Source organism: Petromyzon marinus, chromosome 7, assembly GCF_048934315.1.
Source record: "Petromyzon marinus isolate PM22_M1 ecotype Great Lakes invasive population chromosome 7, UKy_Petmar_22M1.pri1.0, whole genome shotgun sequence".
NCBI lineage: Eukaryota > Metazoa > Chordata > Hyperoartia > Petromyzontiformes > Petromyzontidae > Petromyzon > Petromyzon marinus.
Genome location: NC_133673.1, coordinates 4,885,965 through 4,913,912, shown reverse-complemented (window position 1 = coordinate 4,913,912; position 27,948 = coordinate 4,885,965). Strand labels below are relative to the sequence as shown.

General features: G+C 45.0%; 1 protein-coding gene across 2 annotated transcripts in view; it reads left to right on the top strand.

Annotated features, from left to right (window-relative positions):
• Window positions 1–27,948, top strand: part of TSPAN18 (tetraspanin 18) — a 113,871-nt gene that overhangs the window by 36,920 nt on the left and 49,003 nt on the right. For both annotated transcript variants that reach the window (XM_032948803.2, XM_032948804.2), the window contains exons 2-3: window positions 11,535–11,680; window positions 20,293–20,487. In XM_032948803.2, coding sequence (XP_032804694.2) covers window positions 11,618–11,680; window positions 20,293–20,487 — 258 coding nt within the window. In that variant the 5' untranslated portion in view covers window positions 11,535–11,617. The remainder of the gene's footprint in view (window positions 1–11,534; window positions 11,681–20,292; window positions 20,488–27,948) is intronic.

Here is a 27,948-nt window from a genome sequence, read left to right as displayed (position 1 = left end):
AAATACACTCCGGGTATACTTACACAACGTCGGTGCTCAAAAAAACTCAAGACATTGCTCGAAAAGCCGTTGCCTAAAACGTCGACTATTACATACATTATATTATATACATTATTACATACCTTATAATAGCAGTGATATTGACGAATGTGTTCGTGCACCAATGACAATGCAAATCATCTGTAACCATATTCTGGTCACACTTGTAACCAGTCAATGCGAGTGCTGTTGGTGAGCATCTTTCAAGGGTCGGCACGTCACATGGCCGTGCATCCGCCCTCGCCTCCCCACTGCTAATGTTGAGCACACTGAATCAGGTGGACATTTTAGGCTGAGTAAACCTAGGTGGTGCCCAGCCCGTTTGCGCTGTACGCGGCAATTGATGAAATCCAAAGATGACGGCCAATCGAATGGACGATGACGACGAAGTTAAATTTTCAGTGCTGATTAATTAAATATGCGTGCTTAGATACTCACTTGCACGCACCGCGACTTAGATATTAAGGGAAGCAGAGAAGTAAAATGGCAGTGTGTCCCTGCCCCAAACAAGCCGCGTGAGTTGTTTTCATCGCCATTCACAGCTCCGAGTTTGTGTTGAAAATTCCGCATTCCTACGACAAGAGACATTTTTTTTCACGATTTTGGATGACCACTGGTCACTTCACGCAAGGTGGTAACTCGTTTTATACGCGACGCTCAGACCACCCTCTGGCTGAGATCTCAAATCACTACCTTCCGAATGTCAGCCTAATGCTGCTCTAAGCCCTTTGCCGCACGGTCAGATGCAATGCACTACCCTCACGGATGGACTGCAACTAAAATATTGTCGTGCCATCCTCTCAGAGATTGGGATTTTCTCCTATTCCCCCCTGTAAGCTGCGACAATAAGCATCACAATCAAGGCAACAGAACAGTCGCAAGGCACACGACGCCTATCCTGGGGTGAATTAAGTTAAATGTCAAAGCGTCATGGAGCCCAAAGAGGGACATTCTTGTCATTCACGGAGGCTCTTCGGGCAAAGCAAATCAACGCAAACGAAACGAAATCTAAAACCTATCCACGCAATAGGTCAACCGTGCTTAAGCCAGCAGGGCGTGGCGCTCATTCCCATAGCTCCACGCCCGAACCAGCGGCGGAGCGATGAAGGTGAGGAGCCAGTTTCTCCACAGAACAGCCTGTTGCCACAAAGTAGCTGTCGAGGGGGCGGGTGGCCAGCACCACGCACGGCTGGCCGCCTTCGTCTCCCAAGTGTCGATTTTTTTACACACCGCCTCCAGGTACTCATATGAGGCTGAGTCGACCTAGGGGCGACCCAGGACCAATTCAGGTAATTGTCACTGTGGTGTTGGCCGTGGGAGGGGAACCCAAATTGGGTCGTCAACTTCGCAGCGCGCTGACCGCTCCACCACCGCTTTTGTCACGCAGGCTCCAAACCAACACGCGCGCGCATACACAGCTGCAAAGCGGCGCGGCTCATTTATTAACGTCCACGGCAGGTGAAATGGCTCAGGTGGAAATATCCGCCACCCGTTGCTACAATGGGCGGACTGTATCACGGGACCTCCTTTGCCAGTGTCAAAACATGAGAGTAGGTTTTCCCCTTTTTTTTCTGGCAACAAAACAGGTGTTAAGATGTTAAAACACCAAACTGAAACCTTTTTTGCAAGGAATCATGTCTGCATTAACCTCAGATACTTGTGAAAATACAAAAAAAACATGCCCTGACAGTATATGCATTGTCTTTGAAACTTGATTGGTCCACACCAGAGTATTTTTCACCACAAGCATCTATGGTCAATGCTGACAGGATTCCTTGCAAAAGGTTTAAGTTTGGCGTTTTAACATCTTAACACAAGCTGTTTTGTTGCCAGAAAAAAAGGGGTAAAACCTATTCTCAATGGGTGACTGTGTTGACGCCGATGTGAAACGCGCGCTCGCCGGAGACATCGTGCGTGACGATCGCCCTAGGCTGTGGGTGAGGATTTTCCAGCAGCCGAGGATTTTCCAGCAGCACGCCCCACTTTCTAAGCTATTAAACCAAACTACCGAACACATATTTTTTTAATTTTACCAGGAAAGGCCCACTGAGCTATATAAAGCTCTTTTTCAGAAGCGATCCCGCCACAAATGACAGCTCAACGAAGTGGCTTATCACGTGGACATTTCGAGCCACCAAACACTCTGAACGCGTGTTTCCAAACGTGGAGGGTTAAACCGGGGGACCCGGAGAAAAATCCACGCGACCACGGGGAGAGAGAGAGGGAGAAACACTGCAATCTCCAAAAACACAACAGGCGTCAGGGTCGGGATCGAACCCACGACCTCCTGTATAACAGGCGAGGGAGTTGACATCATGCCACAGTGGCGCCCCTTGTTTTCCCCTTTCACCGTTCACTGCCCCCCCCCCTGTCTATGGAGGAGACCCGGACCCTGCTCGGAGCCTGCGGATCGCTCGCGCCACGTTTACGGTGCTCGTAGAGTAATTCGTCACCTTCCACCGAATGAGAAATCCTTGTTTTATTAATGAGTTGTTGAGTCAGGCTGGGCCAGGATTGCACAAGGGCACAGCAGCACCACTTGTCACCCAGAGCAAATGGAGAGCACAGACTTCTTGACTTATAGCTGCTGTAACAACAACCAACAATTTTAAACAAATAAATGACAAATGTACCGTGAATAAGAATACTTTTTTTTTACTTAAAATGTTTCCAATTATTCTCATACTGACTGGGACGCTATTCTCATATTGCACTCGGCTATTTAAAACTAGGCTATTACACCGTTAGAACCAATCTTCAGTGTTGTTGGAACTTGTAGAATATCACCTCGCGAGGAATAACAAATCAGAAGCACCTCGTAATACTGTCGTCAGTGACCTACTCTCCCCTATTGATAGGCTGATTCTGCCATGGGAATGTGAAATCTCCACCATTAGCTCAGGGCCACCATGCCATGGAGTGTTTTGATTAGGAAGATGCATTAATGTTTTCCAATTTTTGTTGTCTATTTTTTTCTTCCAATTACATTTCAATTGTCCTGTCAGCACCAGGTCTTGGGACTGACAACATTCACATTCCGTTTGTGTGACTCAGAAGGAGCAGTGCAGCATTACTTCATGTCGTATAACAGCCCCGGAAGATGTGATGCCACAGAAAGTACTTCTGAAGTCACGTCAATAGACCTCGAAATGCAACACGCAGTGAACATTAGGTAAGATGACTTGTCGCATGGCAATCTGACAATGGAATTGCAACGTCTTGTTCGATTCGACGTAGCTGGAATGTGGAACACGTTGCATTTATTGGCCAACTGAATTTCGTACGATTGTGTTTATTCATTGCAGCCATTGGTAACCTGGCTCAGCCCATCAACTCGCTCTCTATCCCAGTCCACACATCCCCAAAATGCTATGGGGCTGGCTCAGAGCTGCCATTGGACATGAGAAGCATCCATTGCTTACTCGAGCAAAGAGGCTCTTGAGCCCTTTCCATGATAAAAGCGCGATGAACAGCTTCTCACGCAGCGCGATGGCCTCACCATCTTGATCCGTGTCGTAGCAGTTGTTGCCCTTCTCTCCACAACCTCTGATTAGTACAGTTGGCCACGTACGGCGCAAAAGAAGTTCAACATACATACATTGGAACTGGTGTCGCACCGCAAGCGGCTGCGGGCTCATCTCTCGTCCCTTTTGTAGGAGCTCTGAAAGAGAAATAAAATCCCTTGGCTTCTCACTTCCATGGCTACATCGTGACATTTTATTATCGGGCATAACAACAACAACAACAAAAAGATGCATTCCACTCAAGGAACAAAAAGAGGAAGTGGCTTTTATTTGTGGTTGGTTGGAAGGGCGAATTTGAAGCCGAGATTTTGGAGAGTGCTACCGTTGCAACGCGGCGGTGTTCACGAGTTGCGTGGCGTGCATTTCTCACGCTGAAACCGAACGGGATGTTTGTGCTTGAGTGGGCCACAGAAAATGATGGGCTGTCAGACTCCCGAGCCAGCTTGCGCTTGAGATGTGCCACGTTCAAGTGCACGGAATTGACGAGTGGAAAATAAATGGCACCCCTTTGTCCTGCAGGGTTCAGAGCGTGCGCGGTCAGTTTAATGGTCGCGTCCTGGTCAACAATTGCACACAACAGCAATAATAAGCGTCAGTACAATACGTTCACAATTGATGTTTGCTGTTGCCTCCCATCATATACAGCTTTAGATGGCAAGGAAAACCATTCGGTAGAATTTGTGTTCATGCGTGTGCATTTATCACAAGGGTGGGAAAAACCCGATTTTTTTGCCCGACAAATCGGGTTATTGGTTTAAATAGAATTAAACCCGATTTTGCCGATTAAAACCTGTTTTTATTATCAGCGTCTCGTGCACACTTCACTCCTGCTCCTCGTCGTCGTCCACCGCCGCGTCGTCTTCGTCGTCGCTCTCGCCGCTGGACTCGGTGTCGTCGTCGCCGTCGTCGGGCGTCGGGTAGTCGTGGAACGCGTTGAGGTTCCACTTAAGGAAAACGAGCTTCTCGACTGTGCTGGGCGCCAGGCCGTTCCTCAACTTGGAATGGATCAATCCCATCGTCGAGAAGTTTCGCTCAGACGCAGCAGCGGTCGACGTGGCCATGCTGAACAGTTTGATGACGATCTTCTGGAGCGCGGGATAGTCGCTGCCGTCGGTCAGCCACCGCTCTAGCGGAGTCTTCCTCCGCTTGGCCAGGAGCTGAAAGCGAAAGTATTTGTGCGTCTTCTCCTTCGTCGCCGCGATCTTGAACTGTGTGTACTCCAAGTAGAGCTGCTCCTTGCGCGGGTCGTCGACTGGCTGGGCGCGCACGGCGGCTGAGCCCGGGCCCCGGCCCGAACGCCGCTAATGGGTGCGTGCGACTGAAATCTCGACTTAGCTTTAATAAAACCAATAAAACCGGATTTGGGAAGGATCCAGGTGCTCCGGTTTTATATAAAAACCGATTAAAACCCGAATTAATAAAACCGGGCCGTGCCAACCTTGATTTCATCAACACTAATACACATCTATTGCCACTATATTTGTCAAAGGATCAGACCATATGACAAAGCTGCTATGAAACAAACTTCTGGCCTTCGATAATTCGCGCAAGTGGAGGATGCCAATAATTTCTTGGCACGATGAGAGAGGCAACTTGGTAACTCACCGTGCAATTTTGGTAAAAAGAAAGGCGTTGGTGGGTCTACAGGGATTTCAGAATTGGAGGTGACGGTGAGTGGGATGCACGCAGAGGATGGGGGGGAGGGCAGGCCACCGGGACAGGTGGTCGGGTGGCACCCAAGATTTGGCTGTCAATTTTATTCGATAGCGTTAACATGAATATCTCGGTAACCCGCCACCAAATCCGACACATCAAGACTTGGCACGTAAACGAAACGTGCCAATGGGTTCTACTTTAGCACACCGGTTGTGTTGAAGAGTTAAATCCAGAACATTTACAATTTGAGTACGACGTTTCGCTGATGATTACAACCAGCTTCATCAGGTGATTTTGCTAGAATCGTAAAGAAATCTTCCTGATAGGCTTACAGCAATGACATCACCTTTACTCTATTTAAGCCAAACGGTGGGATGCTTTTTTGAGGGGAGACATCGGAGGTAATTTTTTCACTCAGAAGTGGTTGGATGATCTGGCAGATGGAAGGAAGTGATGGCGAAAGTGTAGTGAGCATCAACTGTATCAGCCATGATGCCCTCTTGATCTTGATTCTGTCACCGTTAAGACATGAAGAGAGAGGGCTCTTTAAATAAGGCCAATATCAAATTACTGCAAATCTTGGTCCAATAGAGAGACACCACTACCCTACTGACAATAAAACGTACACAAGCCGTATATAAACGTATATCAACGAGCTCATTAACTACAAGGCTGTAAATGTGACAAAAGATGGCAGCTAATAACGGCACGTTTTATCTCCCAGAAAATGGAATCACGAGCACAAACGGGCTGTAAGATACGGCCTTTGAAATTCTCGATATAAATCACCGTCCAGAGAAGGAGTATACAACGTGGCAGGTAACACACGCGATCTCACACCGTGCACTCACGATCACGCAGTGCGTACACACTGTGCACGCACCAACACAAGGGCACGAAGAACAATAATAATACTAATAATATCACTTGAAGTAAAGAAATAACCTCGCACAAAGTATGACCTACTGACTCCAGACAAATTCCTTGGGGCTGCTACAACACAAATAGACTTAATACGCCGTCAGAAGACGCTAAACTACATCTATCTCACAACCGTGAAGCTCACCATTCTACAACGGTGGCATGCACAAACTTGTCGTTTTCACAGCGTGTGAACAAAGTGTCGGCATCCGTCTCAGAACGGTTGGTCCATCGGATTGAGAATAAAAGGGAGCACTCCAATGGCTCCTACCACATGCCAACATTGGTCCAACTTTATGTGCTTATTGGGATGATCCTGATGTTAATGCACAACCGGGATGCTTGGGATCCCCACTTTCCTTTCACGGGAAGCAGGAGGCTCGTGGTCCCCCAGAGAACTCTATCCTGGACCACCTGAGTAATGCTGTATTATGGTTGGTAAAGTAAAAAACCAATACGGAAAATGAGCAGCACTGTAATTGTATTACCGGTGTGGTGTATGAGGAGTCGTGGTTGCCACAAATAGCCGAAGCTGAATTGACAATTTTATGATTCTCGGAATTGAATTGGGAAAAAAAGAAAGTCAAGAAGAAAAGCTAAAGCGATGAAACAAGAATTACAAGAGCAGTGGCAGCTGTGTTGAAATCGGGCCAAACAGCTGTGTTATTTTAATCTTGTTCTCATGTTTTTGACCAACCTTTGGAGTGCAATGGTCAGATATGTGGGCAAGGGTGGGAATGTCGTCCTGTGTCAGAGGTGATTTAATCCATCGGCGCATTAGGGGGTGGGAGAGAATTATTCCTTTCAGGAATTGAGGTGCCTTTGCGAGTTACACTCGTTCAAGATTGAAAAATCTGTCAGATCGTTTTCTATCGCAGAGAAACACACAACGGCGAATGTGATGTGTTTTTTTTTCCAATGAAAAAAATTGTAGTCGCACTCAGATGTAATCTAAAGCACACCGCCAATGGTCACAAAGCACATGCGAACACACAAACAATAAACAAAGATCCCCCCCCTATAGTGAGCACCTTTGAAGGCCGGCACAGCACACGAGAGGGTGGGTGGCCAACACCACGTCAAGCTGCCTTTGTTTCCCGAGTGGCGATGTTTACACATCGCATCAGGTACTAATTTGAGGCCGAGTCGACCGAGGAGAGGCCCATGAACGGGAATTGAACTTAGGTCGCCGGGTTTGTAGTTCAACGTGCTAACCACTCCGCCACTGCTCTCCAAAAACAAAGCCACACATGCGTGCTCTCAGATTTGAACAAACACGAATATTAAAACATCAGAGGCTTTTGAGATGGGCACAAATTGCAATAGTAATGCATGGCAAGGTAAACTCCAAGTTGATCATGAACATCCATCCATTCTGCCAATAAAACGTAATGTTCGTGTCCTCTTACAAACCATGCATTTACGTATCATACTCGTCTGCCACAATCACTCGTGCAAGAAGCTATCATCACCACCACCACCACCACATTTTGAAAGTCTCACTAGGCATATGATATTATCGTTAAATCAAGTCAATTGGTTGGTTAGAGTATTTGACTTGCTATCCGAAGGCTATAATTTTAAGTCCCATGGTGAACTCAGCCTATTATTCTTCTGGCCGTTCAGAAATTACCATTTTGCGAGAGAATGGCCGCACAGTGGAAACGTGGAAATTATCCGGAGATAAACACTGCCCCTTTGCTTGTTTGAGGATGTAGACTCTTTGACCGGAGTTCAACCAAGCTGCACAATAGCCCTTTTGTGGTCTCGTTTGCCTGGTTTGCCTTGCTCCAGAGCCCGGGAGTTTTCCCATGAGCAGCATCTGTAGCAGCAAGGCGTTAAATCAGCTACTGTGCACAGCTTTGGGCCACCTGAGGTCGACATTGGGATCTGGTCTCAGGGTTCCTGTCGCCGCTTTCTGGGAATTCCCTCTCAAGGTCACTCGCAGAACAAACAGAGCACCTGGAAAAAAGGTCGCACTGGTCAGCGTTTTCTGACGTCTAAACTGTGGTCGATTCTCCTCGCCGCTCAAATGAAGAAATTGACGGAGGGCTCGCGTCTGTTTGTGGTGCCTAGACGGTGGCGTTAAATCCTCATTCTCATTTTAGGAAGCCATTTTTTTTTTTGCAAAAGAAAGATGACTATATTTGACATGCCATGAAGTTCGGCACTCTTTGTATCAACCCTGGAGCGATAGTGGCCTTTTAATGCAACACTGCCCAGCTGCATTGGGTTGTGTTTCCCTGCCTGTGTTAATTCATCCAGAACGTACCAAATCTCTCAGATCTCAGAAGCTAAACAGCCTTGAGCCTGCACAAGTGCCGAGATGAACGACCGCCCTCTCTGTGAAATGAACAGGAAACCCCACTGTTGGACTGTAACTGTGATCCAAAGTCGATTATAAAAACTCCCCGCATTCACCGACTGTTCAGCACGGTGAAGTATAATCGAATAACCCCCAATGACACGGGCATGGTGATGCCCTCATACAGCAGTGGATCGACAAACAGGCCTATTCCTGGGCATGTCCACCCACCTTCAGAACTATTTCTTACTACTCCAGTTGGCTTTCACCACCTGTCATTTGTGTAATTTCCACAATCGAGTGTATATGTATGTATATATTTTACAACATCCCCATTGATTTTTTAAAATATATATTGGACCAATCAATCGCAATTAGGCTTCCATAACCTCTCGTTGACAATTGTGCATAATTTATTACAAATTAAATGTTGATTCATACAGCAAAATAAATGGATAATTGAAAACTAATTTCTTTAGAACTGCCTTTTGTGTTGAGTTGGTTGTCTTTCCCCCACACCTTCGATTAGTACGGTGCGAAAGAAGTTCAACATACATATGTGTGATATATTAAAGTGTATGCAGTACTACAGTATTACTAAAGTAGGGAGTGGTGGTGCAGTGGTGGTGCAGTGGTTAGCAAACTGCGCAGTGAACCCGTCAACCGGAGTTTGATTCCTGGCCACAGTGAACAGCGGTGCTAAGTAATATCCGAACCAAACCTGGTCAGCCACCCACACTGACCAGCGTGGTGAAGTATGGTCAAGCAACGCCCATGATCGACACGGCATGTGGAGAGGGCCTTCATCTAGCAGTGGATTGACAAATACTTGAACAGTACGAATAAAACATTGTATACGTCAAGAGGGCAAAGTGGCGTTTCATTTTATTTGTTAATGCATTAAGGCAAAACAAGTATGTGCTGAGATGTTATGCTAATGTGGCTGCTACTCCGCTATATCTAAGACATCCATATGACTAATGAAGTGACGTTAATATGATCACCATGTTTGATGTGGGCGTTGTTAAATGCTTCACGTAGAATTAATACGCAGACAAACATTGAGTGTGTGACAGTAAAAATAGCAACATCCAACAAATCTTGGCTATTACCGCTTAAATTATATAAGCTTAAAGAATCACCAGAGTTTGTTTAAACTCTTGCGCTGTTGTTGGCCTTGTCATCGTGATCAATGTGACAATATATTTGCTCTCTTTGTTGGTGAACATTTGTATTCACACGAGTGTGTCGCGTGTATAATGTTCCGCGCGTGCTATTACTCCGCTACCCGCTGCCCCGTGCGCTCGACTCGCGGTTAGAGGGCATTCGTGTCACTAGCGCCACTGCCCCACAGCCCCAGCGCCATCCTGGTTCGACTCCTAACCCGTGGGAAATCATCATCTGAACATCATCACGCAGAGCTTTGTGTTGCATCGGCCCAATTGTAATTCCTGCATGGCGCAGCGTCAACATCGGAGCATCGGGGAGACGAAGGTGGCCGGGTGTCGTGTTGGCAGCAGCGCTCTCCTGTGCGCTATTTTCATCAAAATAGTCATTCGCTTTCGGCGCTTGCCTCGGCAGTTTATACGGCTAATGGGGTGGGGGGGGATCTGACAGAGTGGTAATAACAATAGATAATAATGATTTACTTAGTTATCCAGGAAAGCCACATTGAGTCGTATTTTTTTCAGGAGGATCCTGCATTGGATTTTTTTTATATTAATATATTTTCAGCCAATTATTGACGAGTGTTTATTGTACGAGTGGGAGAAAACCGGAGCACCCGGAGAAAATGCACGCGTGCGAGGGGACAACACTCTATCCCTGTACAGCAATAAACATGTGGAGTTTAGTCCACTTGCTGCGCTGCCATCTCCTAGCGTGCCAGGGTATGGATGGTCTGCAAACTAAACTGCACCGTTATCTAAGAGAGTTAAATTATTGGTTATGCACAATCACCAGTGGCTATTGGCATCTCGACCTGGTGTTGGGTTTGACGGTAATGTAGGTCATTTCAGCCTAAAATGAGTACATTGTGGTCAACGTGAATTCAGGACTTGGGAATGCAAAGCAGGTGGTACATATTTGCCATGCCAGGCTTAATAGGTGCTCGCTAATATTAGCCTTTTTCCAATTTGTGAGTGGAACGTTTGTCCTGCCCTTGCGTGCATAGTGTCGCCTTTGAGTCCGAAAGCAATTCACATTTTACGCCTGTGTGCATGCGGTTGTGTACTTGCATTTGTGGACACGTGTTTATGTATTCGTCTTCGTGTGTCTGCATATATATTGTGGGGAGTGGTAGTGTCGTGGCTCGCCCATTGCGCTTCGAACCCAGCAACCCAAGTTGAATTCCCACTCACGGCCAACACCAGTGACGATTATCTGAACCGGTCCTGGGTCTCCCCTAGGTCGACTCAGCCCGCAATGAATACCTGATGCGGTGTGTAAACATCGCCACTCGGGAGACAAAGGCATCCCGATGCATGGTGTTGGCCACCCACCGATAGGTGCTGCTTGCTCACAGCACTTGTGCCAACAGTCTGTGTAGGCTATGCGGGAGATCTTTGACTGTTTTTTCTTTGTTTCTCTGTGTATGAGTGTCGAGCGGTCGTGCATTGCAGCAATATGAACCTGGAAACCTGAGTTAAATTCCTGCTCTCAGCCAATATAAGTGAACCAGACCTGGCTTGACTCGGCTTAAATGAGTATCCGATGCACCTCGCGGGTCTTAATAGGCGCTCGCTAACATCACTTGCCCCAGCAACCTCTGTAGACGAGACCTAAGCTCTTGCATCTGTGTGCGTGTCCGTGTGCACCTGTGCCTTTGCCCCTCCCGCCTTTGTACGATTCCATGCAAGGACCCCCCCCCCCCCCATCTATGCATGTCCGCACGTCTGTGAGCGTGTCCGCACGCGTGCGTGTCCGTCTGTGTGTGCGTGCAAAATGTTTGGTGTTTACATTTGGCAGAGAGTGAGCAGCCCGTTGTCATGGCAGCAGAGCAGCGACGAGAGAGAGGGGGAGAGAGCGGGAGAGACGTTGTGCTGAGAGTGATGCACGCGCGCGCGTGCGTGCGTGAATCTGTTCCACAGAGCCCCGCTTCGGCAGAGATAGACCGTCGACGGCTGGGGCCATCTCCCGCGACGTCGAGCTGCCACGCAGCCTCGCCGCCAAGATGGAGAGCAACTGCCTGTCCTGCGTCAAATACCTGATGTTCTTCTTCAACTTTCTCATCTTCGTAAGCGATCACGCGTCCGCGTCCGCGCCGTTGCCGCCTCCGATGCGCCTGCCGTTCATTCAAAAGGGGGAGAACTCGCATTGAAGTGGCTTTAATCGCGATTGCGTCTTATAGATTTGTCGGGGTTAATTGTGGGTGATCGCACAGTCGTTTTTTTTTTAACTCGTGACCTGTTGGTGTCTTGTTCTGCCTGCCTGCCTGCCTCGTTGTTTCCGTCCCTCTGATCACGCGCGCATTAGACACTCAGCAATCATTGCTTGCCGATGCTGTTTGTTATCGTTGAAATAATGGTCTCCTACGTGACCTTGAAATTGTCGCTTCTGTAGACCTGATGTGCAAACAGAAATGTCTTAGAAATGAATCGTCATGTCATTAACTAAGAATTAATTCACGATGTATTGCATGAAACTACAGCTGAATACTTTTCAAATGTTGCTCATCGATATGTGTGCATTCGAATTCTGTTTGCCGAGTTTAAATCAAAGTCAGGGGTCGACTCAGGCTGTAATCCATATGGGGTCGATAACATGAGTGCCACTTTGTGGGACTTCAACAGCGGTTGTTCTATGGATGGACTGGCACCCACCATGGGAATGTGGAATTGCCACAATTGGCTCAGGGACACCCAATGGATATTAGTGCCACCCTCGATGCTTGCTTGAGCAGGGATACATCTTTACTTGAAAAACAGTCCGAATATGAAATAACTAAATATTTATAACAGTCAAGATATTTTTTTATTCAAAAGAGATAACGAATCTCGATGGACTGTCATCCAGCTATGTAATTTGATTGATTGATATACTGATTGGATACGGTCAGCAGGTGAAATCGTGTGTTAAATGAGCTTCACCGAGAGATAACGTACGTTGCACATTTGTGCCAGTGAACATATCAAATTTGCTTGTCAAACTGCATTTGGAGGTATCAGTGTTTTCCTTAATCCTTACGAATGTCGGCAACGATTTTTTTGCATCGACGTTAAAAGGCAAAGGCTGGTGACGGATATGTTTCTCTGATGTAAATTAACTCGACAAGTCAGATGCGTCTCCTCACTCGCGAGGGTGGGAGGCATTGCTCATCCCTGCTGATGGTCTTGAGTCACCAGTGGACATTCCACAGTGCTATGGTCGGGCGAGGGGGTAGGGGCAGTCATTCCATCGATCAACCGTTATCAGGCTTCCGATGAAATGGCGTGAATTTTTTTTTATATTATGGACCATCGCGTCATGATAGGCTGACAACCGTGGACTGAGATTTGATTTTAAAACCACAGTGTGGCCCAGCTAGCTACTAGTGTATAGCGTAGTGTATAGTAGTGTATAGTGTAGGCAAAAGGAATGCTCAGTTATTATTGTGTATTGATGCAAGGTAATATATTCACTATACATGTGTAAGTGTACAAGTACTTACTGACACTTAGATATTTTATAAGTTGGGGTTTTGTAGTTAGTGCCTAATGTTTACTAAAACACCCATGAATTAATTCATGTTTAGAGTTTAACATTTTCTTATGTGTTCTTGAAAACGTGTTCTATGAAATATGTCCTGATGTGAAACCAATAACCGGTTCTAGGCAGTGCTCACTTTCATTCTATTGGCATTCGTGTTACCCTCTACAAGAGATGAATTATCTGCATCATTGCTAATGGGGATCGCACATTGCTAAGTAGATTTGCATCGGACTGCAACTGGTTTCTAACGTAATACTGACCCTGCACTGAAGGAGTAATACCAATCACACTCCACATTGGACTATGGATCTGGTGACGTCTACTCGTATTCCTCGCCACGGCTAACATCAGTGGCGAGCGATACCGGGACCCATCCTGGTCTCCCACTTCACCCAACCTGCGCTGACCAGCGTGGTGAAGTATGGTTAAAACACCACTTAACATCGATGCGTTGTGGTCTAGGCCTTCATCCAGCAGTGGATTGACAGGCGGGCTGTACATAGTATTGTGGTCTGAAACATGAACTCGACTATAATTGTACGGAAGCTTAGCTTCATTGATCTTGTACAACACCGTGAGAATTTACATGAGTAACTCACGAACTCGGGATCATCTATACGCAGTAGTCGTGAAGAGTTGTATCAACCAGCAAACCTGGATTTAAAACTCACAATCTTTCTGATTGACAGGTAAGCGCCCATGCTTGGCTCGGTGGGGGATGACATTTTAAACATGTGTAACTCTTCAGCAAGCTGTAAAAGCCAGTTAAATATTTCAACATATTCGTCAATAATAATGCAACGACGTGGTGCTGATGGATCACTCGAAGGAGAGATAAGAACAAGCGCTGGATGGCTGCAAAGTGCGAGAGATGACTGGTGTGGTGTGCGATAAGAGGGTCCCAGGTTGGTTGAAGGGGAAAGTGTGTGGTGTATAGTAGTGTATAGTGTAGTGTATAGTGTAGTGTATAGTGTAGTGTATAGTGTAGTGTATAGTAGTGTATAGTAGTGTATAGTGTAGTAGTGTATAGTAGTGTATAGTGTAGTGTCTAGTGTAGTGTATATTAGTGTCTAGTGTATATTAGTGTATAGTGTAGTGTATAGTGTAGTGTCTAGTGTAGTGTATATTAGTGTATAGTGTAGTGTATAGTGTGTAGTAGTGTATAGTAGTGTATAGTGTAGTGTATAGTGTAGTGTATAGTGCAGTGTATAGTAGTGTATAGTGTAGTGTATAGTATAGTAGTGTATAGTGTTGTGTCTAGCGCAGTGTATAGTAGTGTATAGTGTAGTGTATAGTGCAGTGTCTAGTGCAGTGTATAGTGCAGTGTATAGTAGTGTATAGTGTAGTGTATAGTAGTGTATAGTGCAGTGTATATTGCAGTGTATAGTCTAGTGTATAGTGTAGTCTATAGTGCAGTGTATAGTGTAGTGTATAGTAGTGTATAGTGTATATTGCAGTGTATAGTGTAGTGTATAGTGTAGTGTATAGTGTAGTGTATAGTAGTGTATAGTGCAGTGTATAGTAGTGTATAGTGCAGTGTATAGTAGTGTGTAGTGTATAGTATAGTAGTATATAGTGTAGTGTATATTGCAGTGTATAGTCTAGTGTATAATGTAGTGTATAGTGCAGTGTATAGTGTAGTGTATAGTCTAGTGTATAGTGTAGTGTATAGTGTAGTGTATAGTAGTGTATAGTGTAGTGTATAGTGCAGTGTATAGTAGTGTATAGTGCAGTGTATAGTGTAGTGTATAGTATAGTAGTGTATAGTGTAGTGTATATTGCAGTGTATAGTCTAGTGTATAGTGTAGTGTATAGTAGTGTATAGTATTCTTTGGGTCTTTCAGTAAAGCCACGTAGATAGAACAAATAATAAAAAATAATAAAAATAATAATAACAATATCACAACGTTTCGATCGCAACACAAGCAATCGTCATCAGGTGAAAAATATAGCTGGAGAGCTGCTGAGAATACATGGTGGGAGTGCTGCTAAGGGGGAGTTAGTGTATAGTGTAGTGTATAGTAGTGTATAGTGTAGTGTATAGTGTGGTGTATAGTGGTGTATAGTGTAGGGTATAGTAGTGTATAGTGTAGTGTATAGTAGTGTATAGTGTCGTGTATAGTAGTGTATAGTGTAGTGTATAGTAGTGTATAGTGTAGTGTATAGTGCAGTGTATAGTGTAGTGTATAGTAGTGTATAGTGTAGTGTATAGTAGTGTATAGTGTAGTGTATAGTGCAGTGTATAGTAGTGTATAGTGTAGTGTATAGTAGTGTATAGTAGTGTATAGTGTAGTGTATAGTAGTGTATAGTGTAGTGTATAGTAGTGTATAGTGTAGTGTTTATTAGTGTATAGTGTAGTGTATAGTGTAGTGTATAGTAGTGTATAGTGTAGTGTATTGTAATATATAGTAGTGTATAGTGTAGTGTATAGTAGTGTATAGTAGTGTATAGTGTAGTGTATAGTATTGTATAGTGTAGTGTATAGTAGTGTATAGTGTAGTGTTTAGTAGTGTATAGTGTAGTGTATAGTGTAGTGTATAGTGTAGTGTATAGTAGTGTATAGTGTAGTGTATAGTGTAGTGTATAGTGCAGTGTATAGTGTAGTGTTTAGTAGTGTATAGTGTAGTGTATAGTGTAGTGTATAGTGCAGTGTATAGTCTAGTGTATAGTGTAGTGTATAGTGTAGTGTATAGTAGTGTATAGTGTAGTGTATAGTAGTGTTTAGTGTAGTGTATAGTCTAGTGTATAGTGTAGTGTATAGTGTAGTGTATAGTGTAGTGTATAGTAGTGTATAATATCTAGTACGAGACGGTGGTGAGGCCGGTGCTGTTGTATGGGGCTGAGTGCTGGGGCACAAGAAAGAGAGAGGACCAAGCTATGGCAGTCACAGAGGTGAGGATGTTGCGGTGGATGCTGCTCAGCGCAGGTTGGGTGAGAAATGACAAAGTGAGAGGAAGACTCAACGAGGTAGAAGTCACAGAGAAGATGAGAGGTAAAAGGCTGATGTGCTTCGGTCATTTGGAGAGACAACGGAAAAAGTATATGGGTCAGAAGGTGCAAATGATGCAAGTGGAAGGAAAGAGATCAAGAGTAAGGCAGAAGAAGTGGTGGTGGGGGGGGCGATGTGGTGCGATGAGACCACGGTGGCCAGCGGAGCGGAAAGAGAGATGGCGCCGGACAGGGCAGCGTGGGAGAGGTTGGCAAGGACAGCGGACCCCACATGAGTGGGCCAAACGCGTGGAAGACGAAGAAGAAGTGTTATCTCTCTCTGCTTCTGTGTCTGTCTATGTATCTCCGTGTCTGTGTTTAGTCTCTCTCTGAAATTTAGAAATCTTTGGAAGAACGTTAATCAACCAGTTAGGGTGTTGAGTGTTGTGTTAGCCGACTCTCTGTGCTGTATTGCATTATATTTCTAAGTTAACTAGGTTTAAATTTTGATTTAAAGCTTTCGTGACTGCAGTAATTCATATTCTTAGTTTTTTCGGTAAAGTCACGTTGAAGAGAAACAACAAAATAACAAAATATATATAAAACAAAAAATTCTCACGACGTTTCGACCATAACTCAGGTGTGTCGGTTTGCAAACCGACACACCTGATGATGACCGTTTGAGTTATGGTCGAAACGTCGTGAGAATTTTTTTATTGTTTTATATATATTTTGTTATTTTGTTGTTTCTCTTCAACGTGACTTTACCGAAAAAACTAAGAATATTAACTAGGTTTGTTTTCTCTTTCATTTGTACCTGATGATGATTGCTTGTGTTGCAATCGAAAAGTCGTATTCTATTATTTAATTTATTTTCTTTCCACGTGACTTTACCGAAAGAACCAAAGAGTCAGAAGAAGAGGTTACATTTCACGCAATGGCCTCCAGCACATGCATCATATGATGAAGGCCCTTTGCCTGAAGCGTCGGCCATTGTATATTTAGATATATATTTATTTTTTGTTACGGCCACACAGTGTGTTATGGACGAAATTTGTTGAGTTTTGTTATTAATGATTGTGCTTGTGCACCACTCCCAAAGCAGCATCACCAGATGTATTAGCTGGGGTGCTTTCAGTTTGTTGAGTTCACTTGATGAAAAACTACATTCTCAGAAATAGTTACAGTGTATGTATGTTGGATTAAAATGCCTTTATTGCTTGTGAAATGAATGGAGCATTAGGAATTGTTAAAACTTTAGGAACTCCAAACAATGAGAAGAAAATACACTCGTGGTAGGAGATGTTGAACAGTTGAACAGTTTATTTAGAATTGCCCTGTGAGATAAGAAGCTCTTGAATTGGGCTTCATCAACAAAACAGAAAAACTGAAAATTAAAAACACAACGTTTGCAACAGGTCGCATACAAAATATAAATACAATAAATACAGCAATGAAAAAAGTCAACAAATAAAATGTATTTTTTTACAATATATTACTTAATTATAAATTAAACGTTTAACTAAACTGAACATTAAGACGATTGAGTGAAGATAGTGACTGTAAATCAAGTTTTGTGGTGATATTCCAGAGACTGGGGGCAGCCGCTGAGAATGCCCGTTTGATGGGGTTACTTTAAAATATCATTATTCTATGACGACTGACTACTCGAAGTGTTATAAACAACGTGGCACATTGCAATAATTGTCATTTCAATGTAAAACACGATCCAACTGTTCTCTTATGATTAATATCTTCAAATCACCACGTGTGATGTTCGTGTGACTTTATAACGCAGTGCTGTGCTGGTTGTAGGCTTCGTAGCGTGATCTGCACGTATTGGTTGTTCCTTTACTGGCATTAACCCACGCTGCTGACCAGAACATTCCCCCCGGCTTCAGTTTTGAATCATTTTCAAGTAAAATAAGAATGTAAGGAATATTTATACAAAGTAATCGACCACGTAAATGCTGAATAAGAGTAACCTGATGACGCACTGGAAAATGAGAAAGAATACACTATAACTCGTAGCTCCTTCCAATAATTTAGTAAATAATGCGTGACTGTGGACTTTCAATGTCTTCCCCATATGTTTGCCCTCATCGTGCCATTGGCTTCATGTTATGAGACGTAGAATTGATTCATATCACGAAGTTGAACCCATTGTGTTCGAGAACAGCCCACAGAAGTATATGTGACAGAGCTACCTCTTAAATCCCTTCCAGTGTTCTCTCCATGGTCGCGTGGATTTTTATCTGGGTCCTTCGGTTTTTCCCTACACATTTGAGTATTCGGCTGCTTTAAATTTCCACGTGATAAGGAAATTCATTGAGCTCTCATTGGTGGCCAGGTCGCTACTCAGTGGGCCTTACCTGGTAAAATAAAAAATAAAATTCTTTAGTAGTTTTAGTTTCCAGTATTGCAGCTGTATTGTTTGGCACGGTGTCTGACATTTCAACTTGAACCAAAGTTCATGCAGAAGCTGCCAGCACGTGTAGCTAAAGGTCGGACATCGAGCCGAACAACGCGCGGTACAAAGCAGCACAATTCCGACAATTCGCAGATTTTGTTTTCGCTGCTAAGTCTGACTTCCTTAGTTCCATTCCACCGCGTGGAAATAAAATTTGCCGGCAACAAATTTCGGGGCTTTGTTAGAGCTCCACGCATGTGGCTCATTATGCCAGTCTTGGCTCAGTTTCAAGTGGACTTTAGGCAACAGGGCAAAACAGTCCTCAAACAGTTGTTTCGACACTTCATTTGGCCTTGTCAGCTCTCTTAGATCGCTGAGGCAAGAGTGGCCTTTTCAAGCTGACCCCGCAGTGTGTGGATTTCAAACACTGACTGCGAACTGGAAAAGTCCACCTGCTGAACAACACAGGATCGTACATCTGGCTGGAATGATATGCCGAATTTTTTTACGTGGCAAATCGGGGAGGAGGAGGCGGCGGGGGGTGTTCTCACTACTTTAATTTAATGCCCATTATTTAACTAAATGCGAGCAAAGCAAAGGTCAGGTACAACACGTTTGCGAAACAATTGGACACGTCTGTTGGAGGGACACAACCGACAAGGAGCATCACGCCAGCTCCGGCCATCCTCGCAGCAGCGGCTTTTGGCGAGCCATCGAACAAAGACGGCGGTCACCGCATCGCGCGCTTTCAGATGCGCGCTTCTGTGGCCGTCTGGAACGCTCTCCCTTCCGATATTAGAAAGCCACTGGAGCTATGCGCTTTAAAATCTAGATTGAGAACTCACTTCTTTAGAACTGCTTTTTGTGTTTAGTTTGTTGTCCTTCCCCCGCACCTCCGATTAGCAACGGTTGGCTTTATACAGTGCAGAATAAGTTCAACATCCACACAACAGGGAAGCACAGTTGAAGATGCGTTCCCAGGACAGCTACTGACGTTGGTCTGCAATCACAATGATGACATATAGAGGTGGAAGGGAGCAGCTTGGAGTGTTTTTGAAAATCGCAACGTGCCTAAATAGTAAAGTGTTTAATGAGTGCAAGCCACCTGCTATATGACATGTGGTTCAGAAACACGAGCATTAAGACAAAACAAAAACAGAACAAAGAATGAAAAACGCGCAAAAAAGCGTGGACAGATGCACGCCGCTTGGAATTACATCGAGAGACAGAGAGGGGATCACACCGATGAGAGAGCATACTATGTTAATTATATTATCTTAAATTTCGATTTAAAGCTTTCGTGACTGCAAGGATTCATCTTCTTTGGTTCTTTCGGTAAAGTAACGTAGAATGAGAATAAAATAATAAATTGATAAAATAAAATAACACAATAATATTCTCATTCTACGTGACTTTACCGAAAGAACCAAAGAAGATATATTATCTTAGCTCCGAGTGCGGAGTTGCTGGAGAGTGTGTTGCCTGCTGTATGACCGGCTTACATTCAACCGGGGGGATGGAGTAAAACAAAAAAAATCACCTCTCATTTGCCGGTGCAAGGTGGATTCATACATCGCAGGATTGTGAGAGAGGTGGACACGGCTTGGGGAAGCCTTCATCCAGCAGTGGATTGACCATGGCTGACGATGATGACAATGCCGATAGGACCCGTGTAATGCAATGTTGGCAAAATTTAAATATAAAAAAAGTGGAGTGCACCTCCGACAACGCCTGTACGCAGCGATCGAACGGACCGAAGCTGTGTGTTGAACGAATGAAATGAACGAATGATTGAACGGACAATCGTTCCCGTGTGCAGCTTGGAGGCGCGGCGCTGCTGGCAGTCGGCATCTGGGTGGCGGCCGACCCCCGTGGCTTCCGGGAGATCGTCGCGTCCAACCCGCTGCTGTTCACCGGCACGTACATCATGCTGGCAGCGGGCGTGGTGCTCTTCCTGCTGGGATTCCTGGGCTGCTGCGGCGCCATCAGAGAAAGCCGTGGCTTGCTGATGACGGTAGGCCTGCTCCCTCTGCAACTGTCCACTTTCGACCCGGAAAGCGCCAGCTCCGATCCGTGTGTTTTTTTAGCTGTCCCTGATTGATATATATATAAGAAACAAACTATTAACTAAACCTTTTATTTTTTTCAGGTAAGCTCCATTGAGCTTTATAGGACTTTTTAAAGAAGCGACCTGGCCACAAACGATAGCTCAACGAAGTGGATTCTCGCGTGGAAATGTTTAGTCGCCAAATACTCTGAACGCACGTTAATTCTAAATGTGGAGCGAAAAACCGGAGGACCCGGGGGAAAAAAAAAACACACGACCACAGGGAGAGGGACATGCAAACTCCAAACATACTGGAGTCAGGGTTGAGATCGATCCCACGATCTTCTGTATACCTGGTGAGGTAGTTAACATCTCGCCAACGTGGCGATACAAATGGGGCGCTCAGCCGCAGAGTGTCGGTGAGCCTTGGCAAAATTCCAGCTGTCAGAATAAAATAATGAAAATAATTTCTGTTTTATTGCACTCTGCTATCCCTGTAGCAGGGTACACGGGGAACAGCAGTACTCCTAGTATGGATGAGAGGTCACTTGGAAGGGAGGACATAATTAGTTCTGTAATATCATCTTCCAAGGGCTTTTCTGTAAAATAAGATCATGCACTGTTCTCTGGTGAGTCCAAAAATACGTATCTTTCTGTCATTGCATGTCACTGCTAGCAAAATAACCAAAAAAAGTCAAAGGAAGTAAGGTGGTTGATGCAAAGCTTGCATTTACACCCCAGGCAAATGGCACGGCTTGGGCGTTTAGCCTGCAAATCATATTGCCTCTATCACTGCTAGGGTTGCCACACATCCTTGACTCTGCGTTTAACTCGTACGGTCCAGCAATTATCACATTGTCTGCGTTACTTGTTTTTAAGCAACCCTGAACAATACAACATCTTCATTGTGGTCCTTGGTCAGTTCATGTTGCTCATGCTTTTAGTTTCAATTGTGCCACCACAAGGGCTGCAACTCATCCACATCTGAAACATTCAGCATGGGAATCAGCCTCTGCCCTTCGGAGGAAATGTGGATGATACCACGTCCCTATCCGGGCCTCCAGCCAATGGCAATGTGTTTTTAGTCCAGACAAATCAAACTACTGTACTTCTCCATCACTGCTCGAGTTGACACTCATTCAGGGCTGACATGTAAAGTCTGGGAATTGGTCTTTGCATCCGGATTGCATGTGGGAAGTAATCCAGATAATGCAAGGTCCAAATATATGCCCCTGGTCAGTGGCAGTGCATATGCATTTAGCCCAACAAAGGCGAGATATTGCACCTGTGCTGTGTTTGTGCTGTGTTTATGGTTACGTGACATTGTGACGTGTGTCCTGTGGTGTTTTGAGGGTTAAGTGCATGTTGTGTGAGTCTGTGTCACGGTCCTTGTTCACGCACCTTCTTTCGCTCCCTCTGCTCGCCTCATTTCTTAATTGTCATTGCATTCTCATTCTGTGTCTTATCGGCTCTGGGCTGCGCTTAACATCTCACGTTCTTTCTATCTGTGCTGCATTAGTCCATATGTCTGCCTATTCATTTGCTTGTCTTTCCCTATGTTACTCTGTGTCTGATCGGTACAGTCTATATATATGTGGCTGCCCATTTGATTGTGTCTATATTTGATCACTCACAGCTCTCCGTGTCACTTCATTCTGTATAACATGACTTCTGTTGCCTATTTCTCTCTCACTCTGTGACAGTCCGACTGCATCTTTCTAAGCACACATTTCTCTCCGTCTATGTTTTCTCTGTTTCATTTTCAGTGTCCTCTTTCTGTCTGTTATCGTCTGTATCCATCTATTTTGGTTAACGTCTATCTGTCTCTCATCGTATTTTTATAAAAATCCCCCTAATGTTTTTGTTTTAATCTGTCCCTCCGATACCGCACCCTTCCACCAATGTAGCTCCGAACCAAATAAACAAAGCTGTCATTTTGCAAACCATCTGCTTATTTTGCTTACGGCTCGATTTATAAAATACAGTTATTTTTTGACAACACTGCAGCAAAACGCTGTCCACAGTAGCTGAACAAGCATCTGCGCGCTTTGATGTTGTACATAATGAGATGGTGCTGCGGTGTGATGCTTGGCACCAGTGAACCACGCAATTCTGAGCCCGTCGGTTCCATCTCCCGGTGCGGCTCGTGAAAACAATGGAGCGAGCTTCTTGAAATCGCCTCTCCGCCTCTGGCCACCGGGCAGTTTCTAAATGGGCACAACACGGGCAGATCGGCCGATCTCGTGCAGTGGGTAAAGTGTGGGCAGTGGATCCTCGCCGCCGCCTATTCCAAGATGCCTCGAAGGTTGTGGAAGATAGCCAGAGGGGCTTTCGCTCGAGCGACCTCTGGTGGAGGCCTTTCCTCCAGCAATGGTGTGAGCAAGCAACTTCAGGATGAACCTTGACCTTTCTCCATTGCGACACTGTTTAAAAAAGAAAAACTAAATTCGAAAGCGACAAGCCAAATGAAGGCTCTTTTATCTTGAGATCATTTACCGTTCAGTCGTCACTCCGCCATAATCGGGTGTGCGCGTCGTGGCAGTGCTCATCTCTGCTGTGGCCCCCGAGACATTCGACATTCCTGTGACGGTGACCAGCCTCTCTATGCAATGAAAAGTACACCGAGGTAAAAGAAAAATATTAAAAACAAAAATGAATACAAATTTCCGCCAGGTCTGTCAATCATGGAAGAGTATACCAGAAACGCTCCGGAGGGGCTGTCAAATGAAAATAGTTCATAGTAGTTCGCTACTTGATACTCACTACCCCAGTCCTGCGGTGTCGTGTTCTTGGGGCTGTTCCCTGACGTCACGTCGGCGCGTGCGCTGCCTGGAGGTGTTTGCGCACCGTGCACATCCACTAATTTATTCATGGCAGTGTTTTGTTTTGCCGTCGTTCATCATCATCCCCCTTCTTGTTGCCTCTTCGTCTGTCTCACTCGAATGGCAACACTGTGGATATGATTGGTGATTGTTTTTTTTCATGGCATGATGCAAAGGGAGGAAGCAGATAAAGGAAATGGAAGATGTGCGGAAAGATTTAGACACTAAAATCAAAGAGGATGGTTTAGTTAAGATAATTTATCATCATCATTTTTTGTTGTATGTATGTTGAAATTCTTTCGCACCGTATGTTGCCAACTGTGCTAATCGGAGGTGCGGGGGAAGGACAAACTAAACGCAAAAAGCGGTTTAGTTTGTTGTCCTATCCACATCTAGATAAAGGCCTTTCTACATAAGCTAGCATAGGGCCTGAACTGATGATTAAAATATTACTTTGCACAGTAAACTTTGTAAACTTAAGAAAACTTTTATTTATTCTGATGGAAACTAGCATCTCACAATTGTGTCCACCGAGGATTACAAAGCCACTGCTGACTGCATTTGATCAAGTCCAGCATTTCATAATCCATGCGATGTACGAGTAGGAAAGTGAGCCAGAGCATCTTCAAGTTTTTTTGCTCCAGAAATAATGGCATCGTTTTGTTTTTTAAACACAGTAGCTGAGCACAGGTCTTAGGACCCAAAATGTCAAACACACATCACTGTCACGGTTTTCATCGATAGGACTGAAACACGTCCTATCGATGAATTGAGCAAAATTTAAGCTGTTATAAGAACTTGGGAAAAGAGACGTTTGGAGAGGGAATTCCAAAGTGGAGCAGTGCGAGGTGAGGAATGGACAGAGAAGTGTTGCGACCTGCAGCCGTGGTGGAGTGAGTGCGTGAGTGGGTGAGTTGGTGAGTGGGTGAGTTGAGTGAGTGGGTGAGTGCATTGTTGTGACCTGCAATGTGGTGGAGTGAGTGGGTGAGTGGGTGAGTTGAGTGAGTGGGTGAGTGAGTGCATTGTTGCGACCTGCAGCCGTGGTGGAGTGAGTGGGTGAGTTGAGTGAGTGGGTGAGTGAGTGCATTGTTGTGACCTGCAGCGTGGTGGAGTGAGTGGGTGAGTGGGTGAGTTGAGTGAGTGTGTGAGTGAGTGCATTGTTGTGACCTGCAGCCGTGGTGGAGTGCGTGGGTGAGTTGAGTGAGTGAGTGCATTGTTGCGACCTGCAGCCATGGTGGAGTGAGTGGGTGAGTTGAGTGAGTGGGTGAGTGAGTGCACTGTTGTGACCTGCAGCGTGGTGGAGTGAGTGGGTGAGTGGGTGAGTTGAGTGAGTGGGTGAGTGCATTGTTGCGACCTGCAGCCATGGTGGAGTGAGTGGGTGAGTTGAGTGAGTGTGTGAGTGAGTGCATTGTTGTGACCTGCAGCCGTGGTGGAGTGCGTGGGTGAGTTGAGTGAGTGGGTGAGTGAGTGCATTGTTGCGACCTGCAGCCATGGGTGAGTGAGTGGGTGAGTTGAGTGAGTGGGTGAGTGAGTGTATTGTTGTGACCTGCAGCGTGGTGGAGTGCGTGGGTGAGTGAGTGGGTGAGTGAGTGAGTGGGTGAGTTGAGTGAGTGGGTGAGTGAGTGTATTGTTGTGACCTGCAGGGTGGTGGTTGAACAGAGTGTGGATGAGATGAAACAGTCAGGCTGTTAACACCGAATCCTCAACATGGGTGCTTAGTATTCTTTGGTTCTTTCGGTAAAGTGACGTAGATATGAAATAAAATAAAAATAATAAAAATAATAAAAAAACTGACGACGATGGGTGCTTTGCTACACATGGAGACCCTGAGGTGGCATAGTCTGATTGGGGAGGCCTTAATCCAGCACTAGGTTGTGATTGGCTGGTCATAGTAATTATGAAATTCGATGATGATAAACATTGAGTGGCACCATCAATACATGAGTAGGGGCATCTGAATGGCGTCGCAACAAAGGTGGGGATGGGTGGCTAAAGGGGGTGGGGGGGGGGCGAGAGAGGGGGGGGGTCGATAGCCCCCCTGCCCACCTGTAGCACCACCTGTGATGCTGCTGAATGCTTCTGTGTACGAACCCGTGACGGTGTAACGCGCGCTACGCTCACGGTGCGTGGATATTGCAGGTGCATTCCCCGACTGCCGGGAGCCTGATGCACGCGTACATCAATTTATTTATTTATGGCAGCGTTTGTTGCAGTTGCTTTCCCCTGTCTTCCCACTCCATCCCGATCTGCCTGACACACTTTCCCTTCACCATTAATAATACACCAGCAAGTCACTTTAGATTTGGGACCGCGTGTTTGCGCGCTTGTGTGGGTGTGTGTGTGTTTTTTTATCTTAATGCTGGTGTCTTCCGTGACATCGATTCCGATATAAATGTTTAAGTGCCCATTATATAAACTCACGGTGGCGGCTTCTGTGGCCTGAACATAATTATTCTCGCGTGTGGAGTGTCAATGCATTGCCCTTGAGTATGTTTTTGAGAAAATTACATGAATAAAAAATAATTACGTGGTAGAATATTTTTAGACCAAATTTTTTGTCTTTCCCCATACATCATTTTTATTTCAAACGTAAACTTTCGCAACCAATATTGCCAATCGTGGTCGGTTTCTTGGTTGGTTAGATTGTGGAAGTATAATGCCAACGTTGAACTATAACGCTCCATCATCCGACAGGGCCAATCAAATCAAATTGTCACGATGGCAAACGTGCCAACCCAGAGGAATGTTAAAAGGCTTGCAACATTTACATCCTATTTCAAACGATTTGACGAAACTGTTCGTGCGGAAAAACTAAGCGAGCATTACATATATTTTTTTTTAAACGTGAGAATTATAAATAGTAACACACCTCATGCAGGGCTGTTTCTTGTTTGAAACGTTTTGGATAAACCAATTCATATTACAGCATGAAACCATGTATACTATTAAAAATGGTATCTCTTGTATAAAGGCGCTGTGTGTTTATGAGCATGGTGAATGATAACATCTCTATTCTTTAGGACAAGCCATATATTTATCTAGGCTGTATACGGTCACAGCTATATATACAGTAAAACCTTGGATTGCAAGTAACTTGGTCTGCGAGTGTTTTGCAAGACGAGCAAAATTTTAAAATAAATATTCATTTGATAAACGAGCGAGGGTCTTGCAATACGAGTAATAGTATGTATACGCTTTGTCTGCCGTGCGTCACGTGATCACAACTGATATACGTTGTGCTTTGGATTAAAAACACTTTTCCGGAACGAATTATGCTCGCAATCCAAGGTTTAACTGTATACCAAATCAAAATGTCCTTGCTTAGTGGAGATGCTTGACACTGTAATGTAGCAACTCAGAGGAAAGGTTGGTGGATGACACTGCGATAGAGCCTTCGTATGTGGCACCTACCAGCAGATCGAGCAGGTGCCTGCAGCATGCAGTACAGAAAGTAGGTCGCTGACCCATCGCTGTTATTTCCCATGTGGATTGTCTCTGGCCACTCCAGTTTCCTCCCATCGGCAAAGGCTACTTACTGCACTCATGAGATAATAATTGGCCACGTGCTCCGAGGAGGAGCCCTGTGACAAAGGCTCGAGGCTCATTGTGGCTTTCCTCAGCATGTAAAGGGCACGTGAGCAGGACGAACAAATCCCGAGTTAGTTACCGCTGCGTCTCTCGCCGATGACTTGGCCCAAGCCAGGCTCCGTGGCTCAAGCCCAGGCCGTAGTATTCACCTAAACTGTACCGCTACGGTGGATGTTGAAGGTTAGTGAAAGAGAGATGAGGCCACGCGTGCCGGGGTCTCAGCGCGCAACATTTGGAAGCATTTCTTGCAAATGACCTCATTGGATGAATCTCCATCGTAAGGTCTCCCCCTGCTGGAAGACTCTACTCGTCTGTAAAACGGAGCATCTTCGCGTAAATGACATAATACAACATTATTAGTAATCGTTATTGTCACATAGCACATGTATAATCATGTGAGTGTATGTCTGGCCAAGTGGTGTCCTGGTTAGGGTGCTGAGCTCAGAAATGTTCTGTCCATGGATTGCAAGATCAAATTCCAATTTGTTATTAAAGTCTGGTCTCTGTACCAGAACATAATGAAACTTATGGCACAGAAATAGTCAAACCCAGTAGATCATTGTGAATCCAACAAATTTCCGGCTTGGTGAATATTAGCAACAGAGCAGGAGTGTGTGGGTTCATATCTCAATAATTTTCTTTGCTATGAATTATGTGCTCGTGTTGAACAAATATAAATTACAATGTTCTGCCTTGTGTGCTAGGTACTCTCAGCATTGTAACTAATCACCTCGCTGTGCTTGCAAGCGGAATGCCTGAGATAACTACTTGGAAAATGTAAGTGCAAAGTTAATTAATTATGCATCCTTTAGCAGAGAACATATGGTTAAAAAAAACCCCACAAACAACGATCAAAACAATCTTAAATGAATCTCCCGGAGATGCAGGCATAATGCCGTGCAAATGTGTACAAGGAGTATACGCGTGCACTTGAAGTCCCTCCATCGTTGTTGTGGATGTACAGTAGAGTTTGGGATGTCAAAAGCCACATGCATACAAGCATCAAACGCAGGCCACC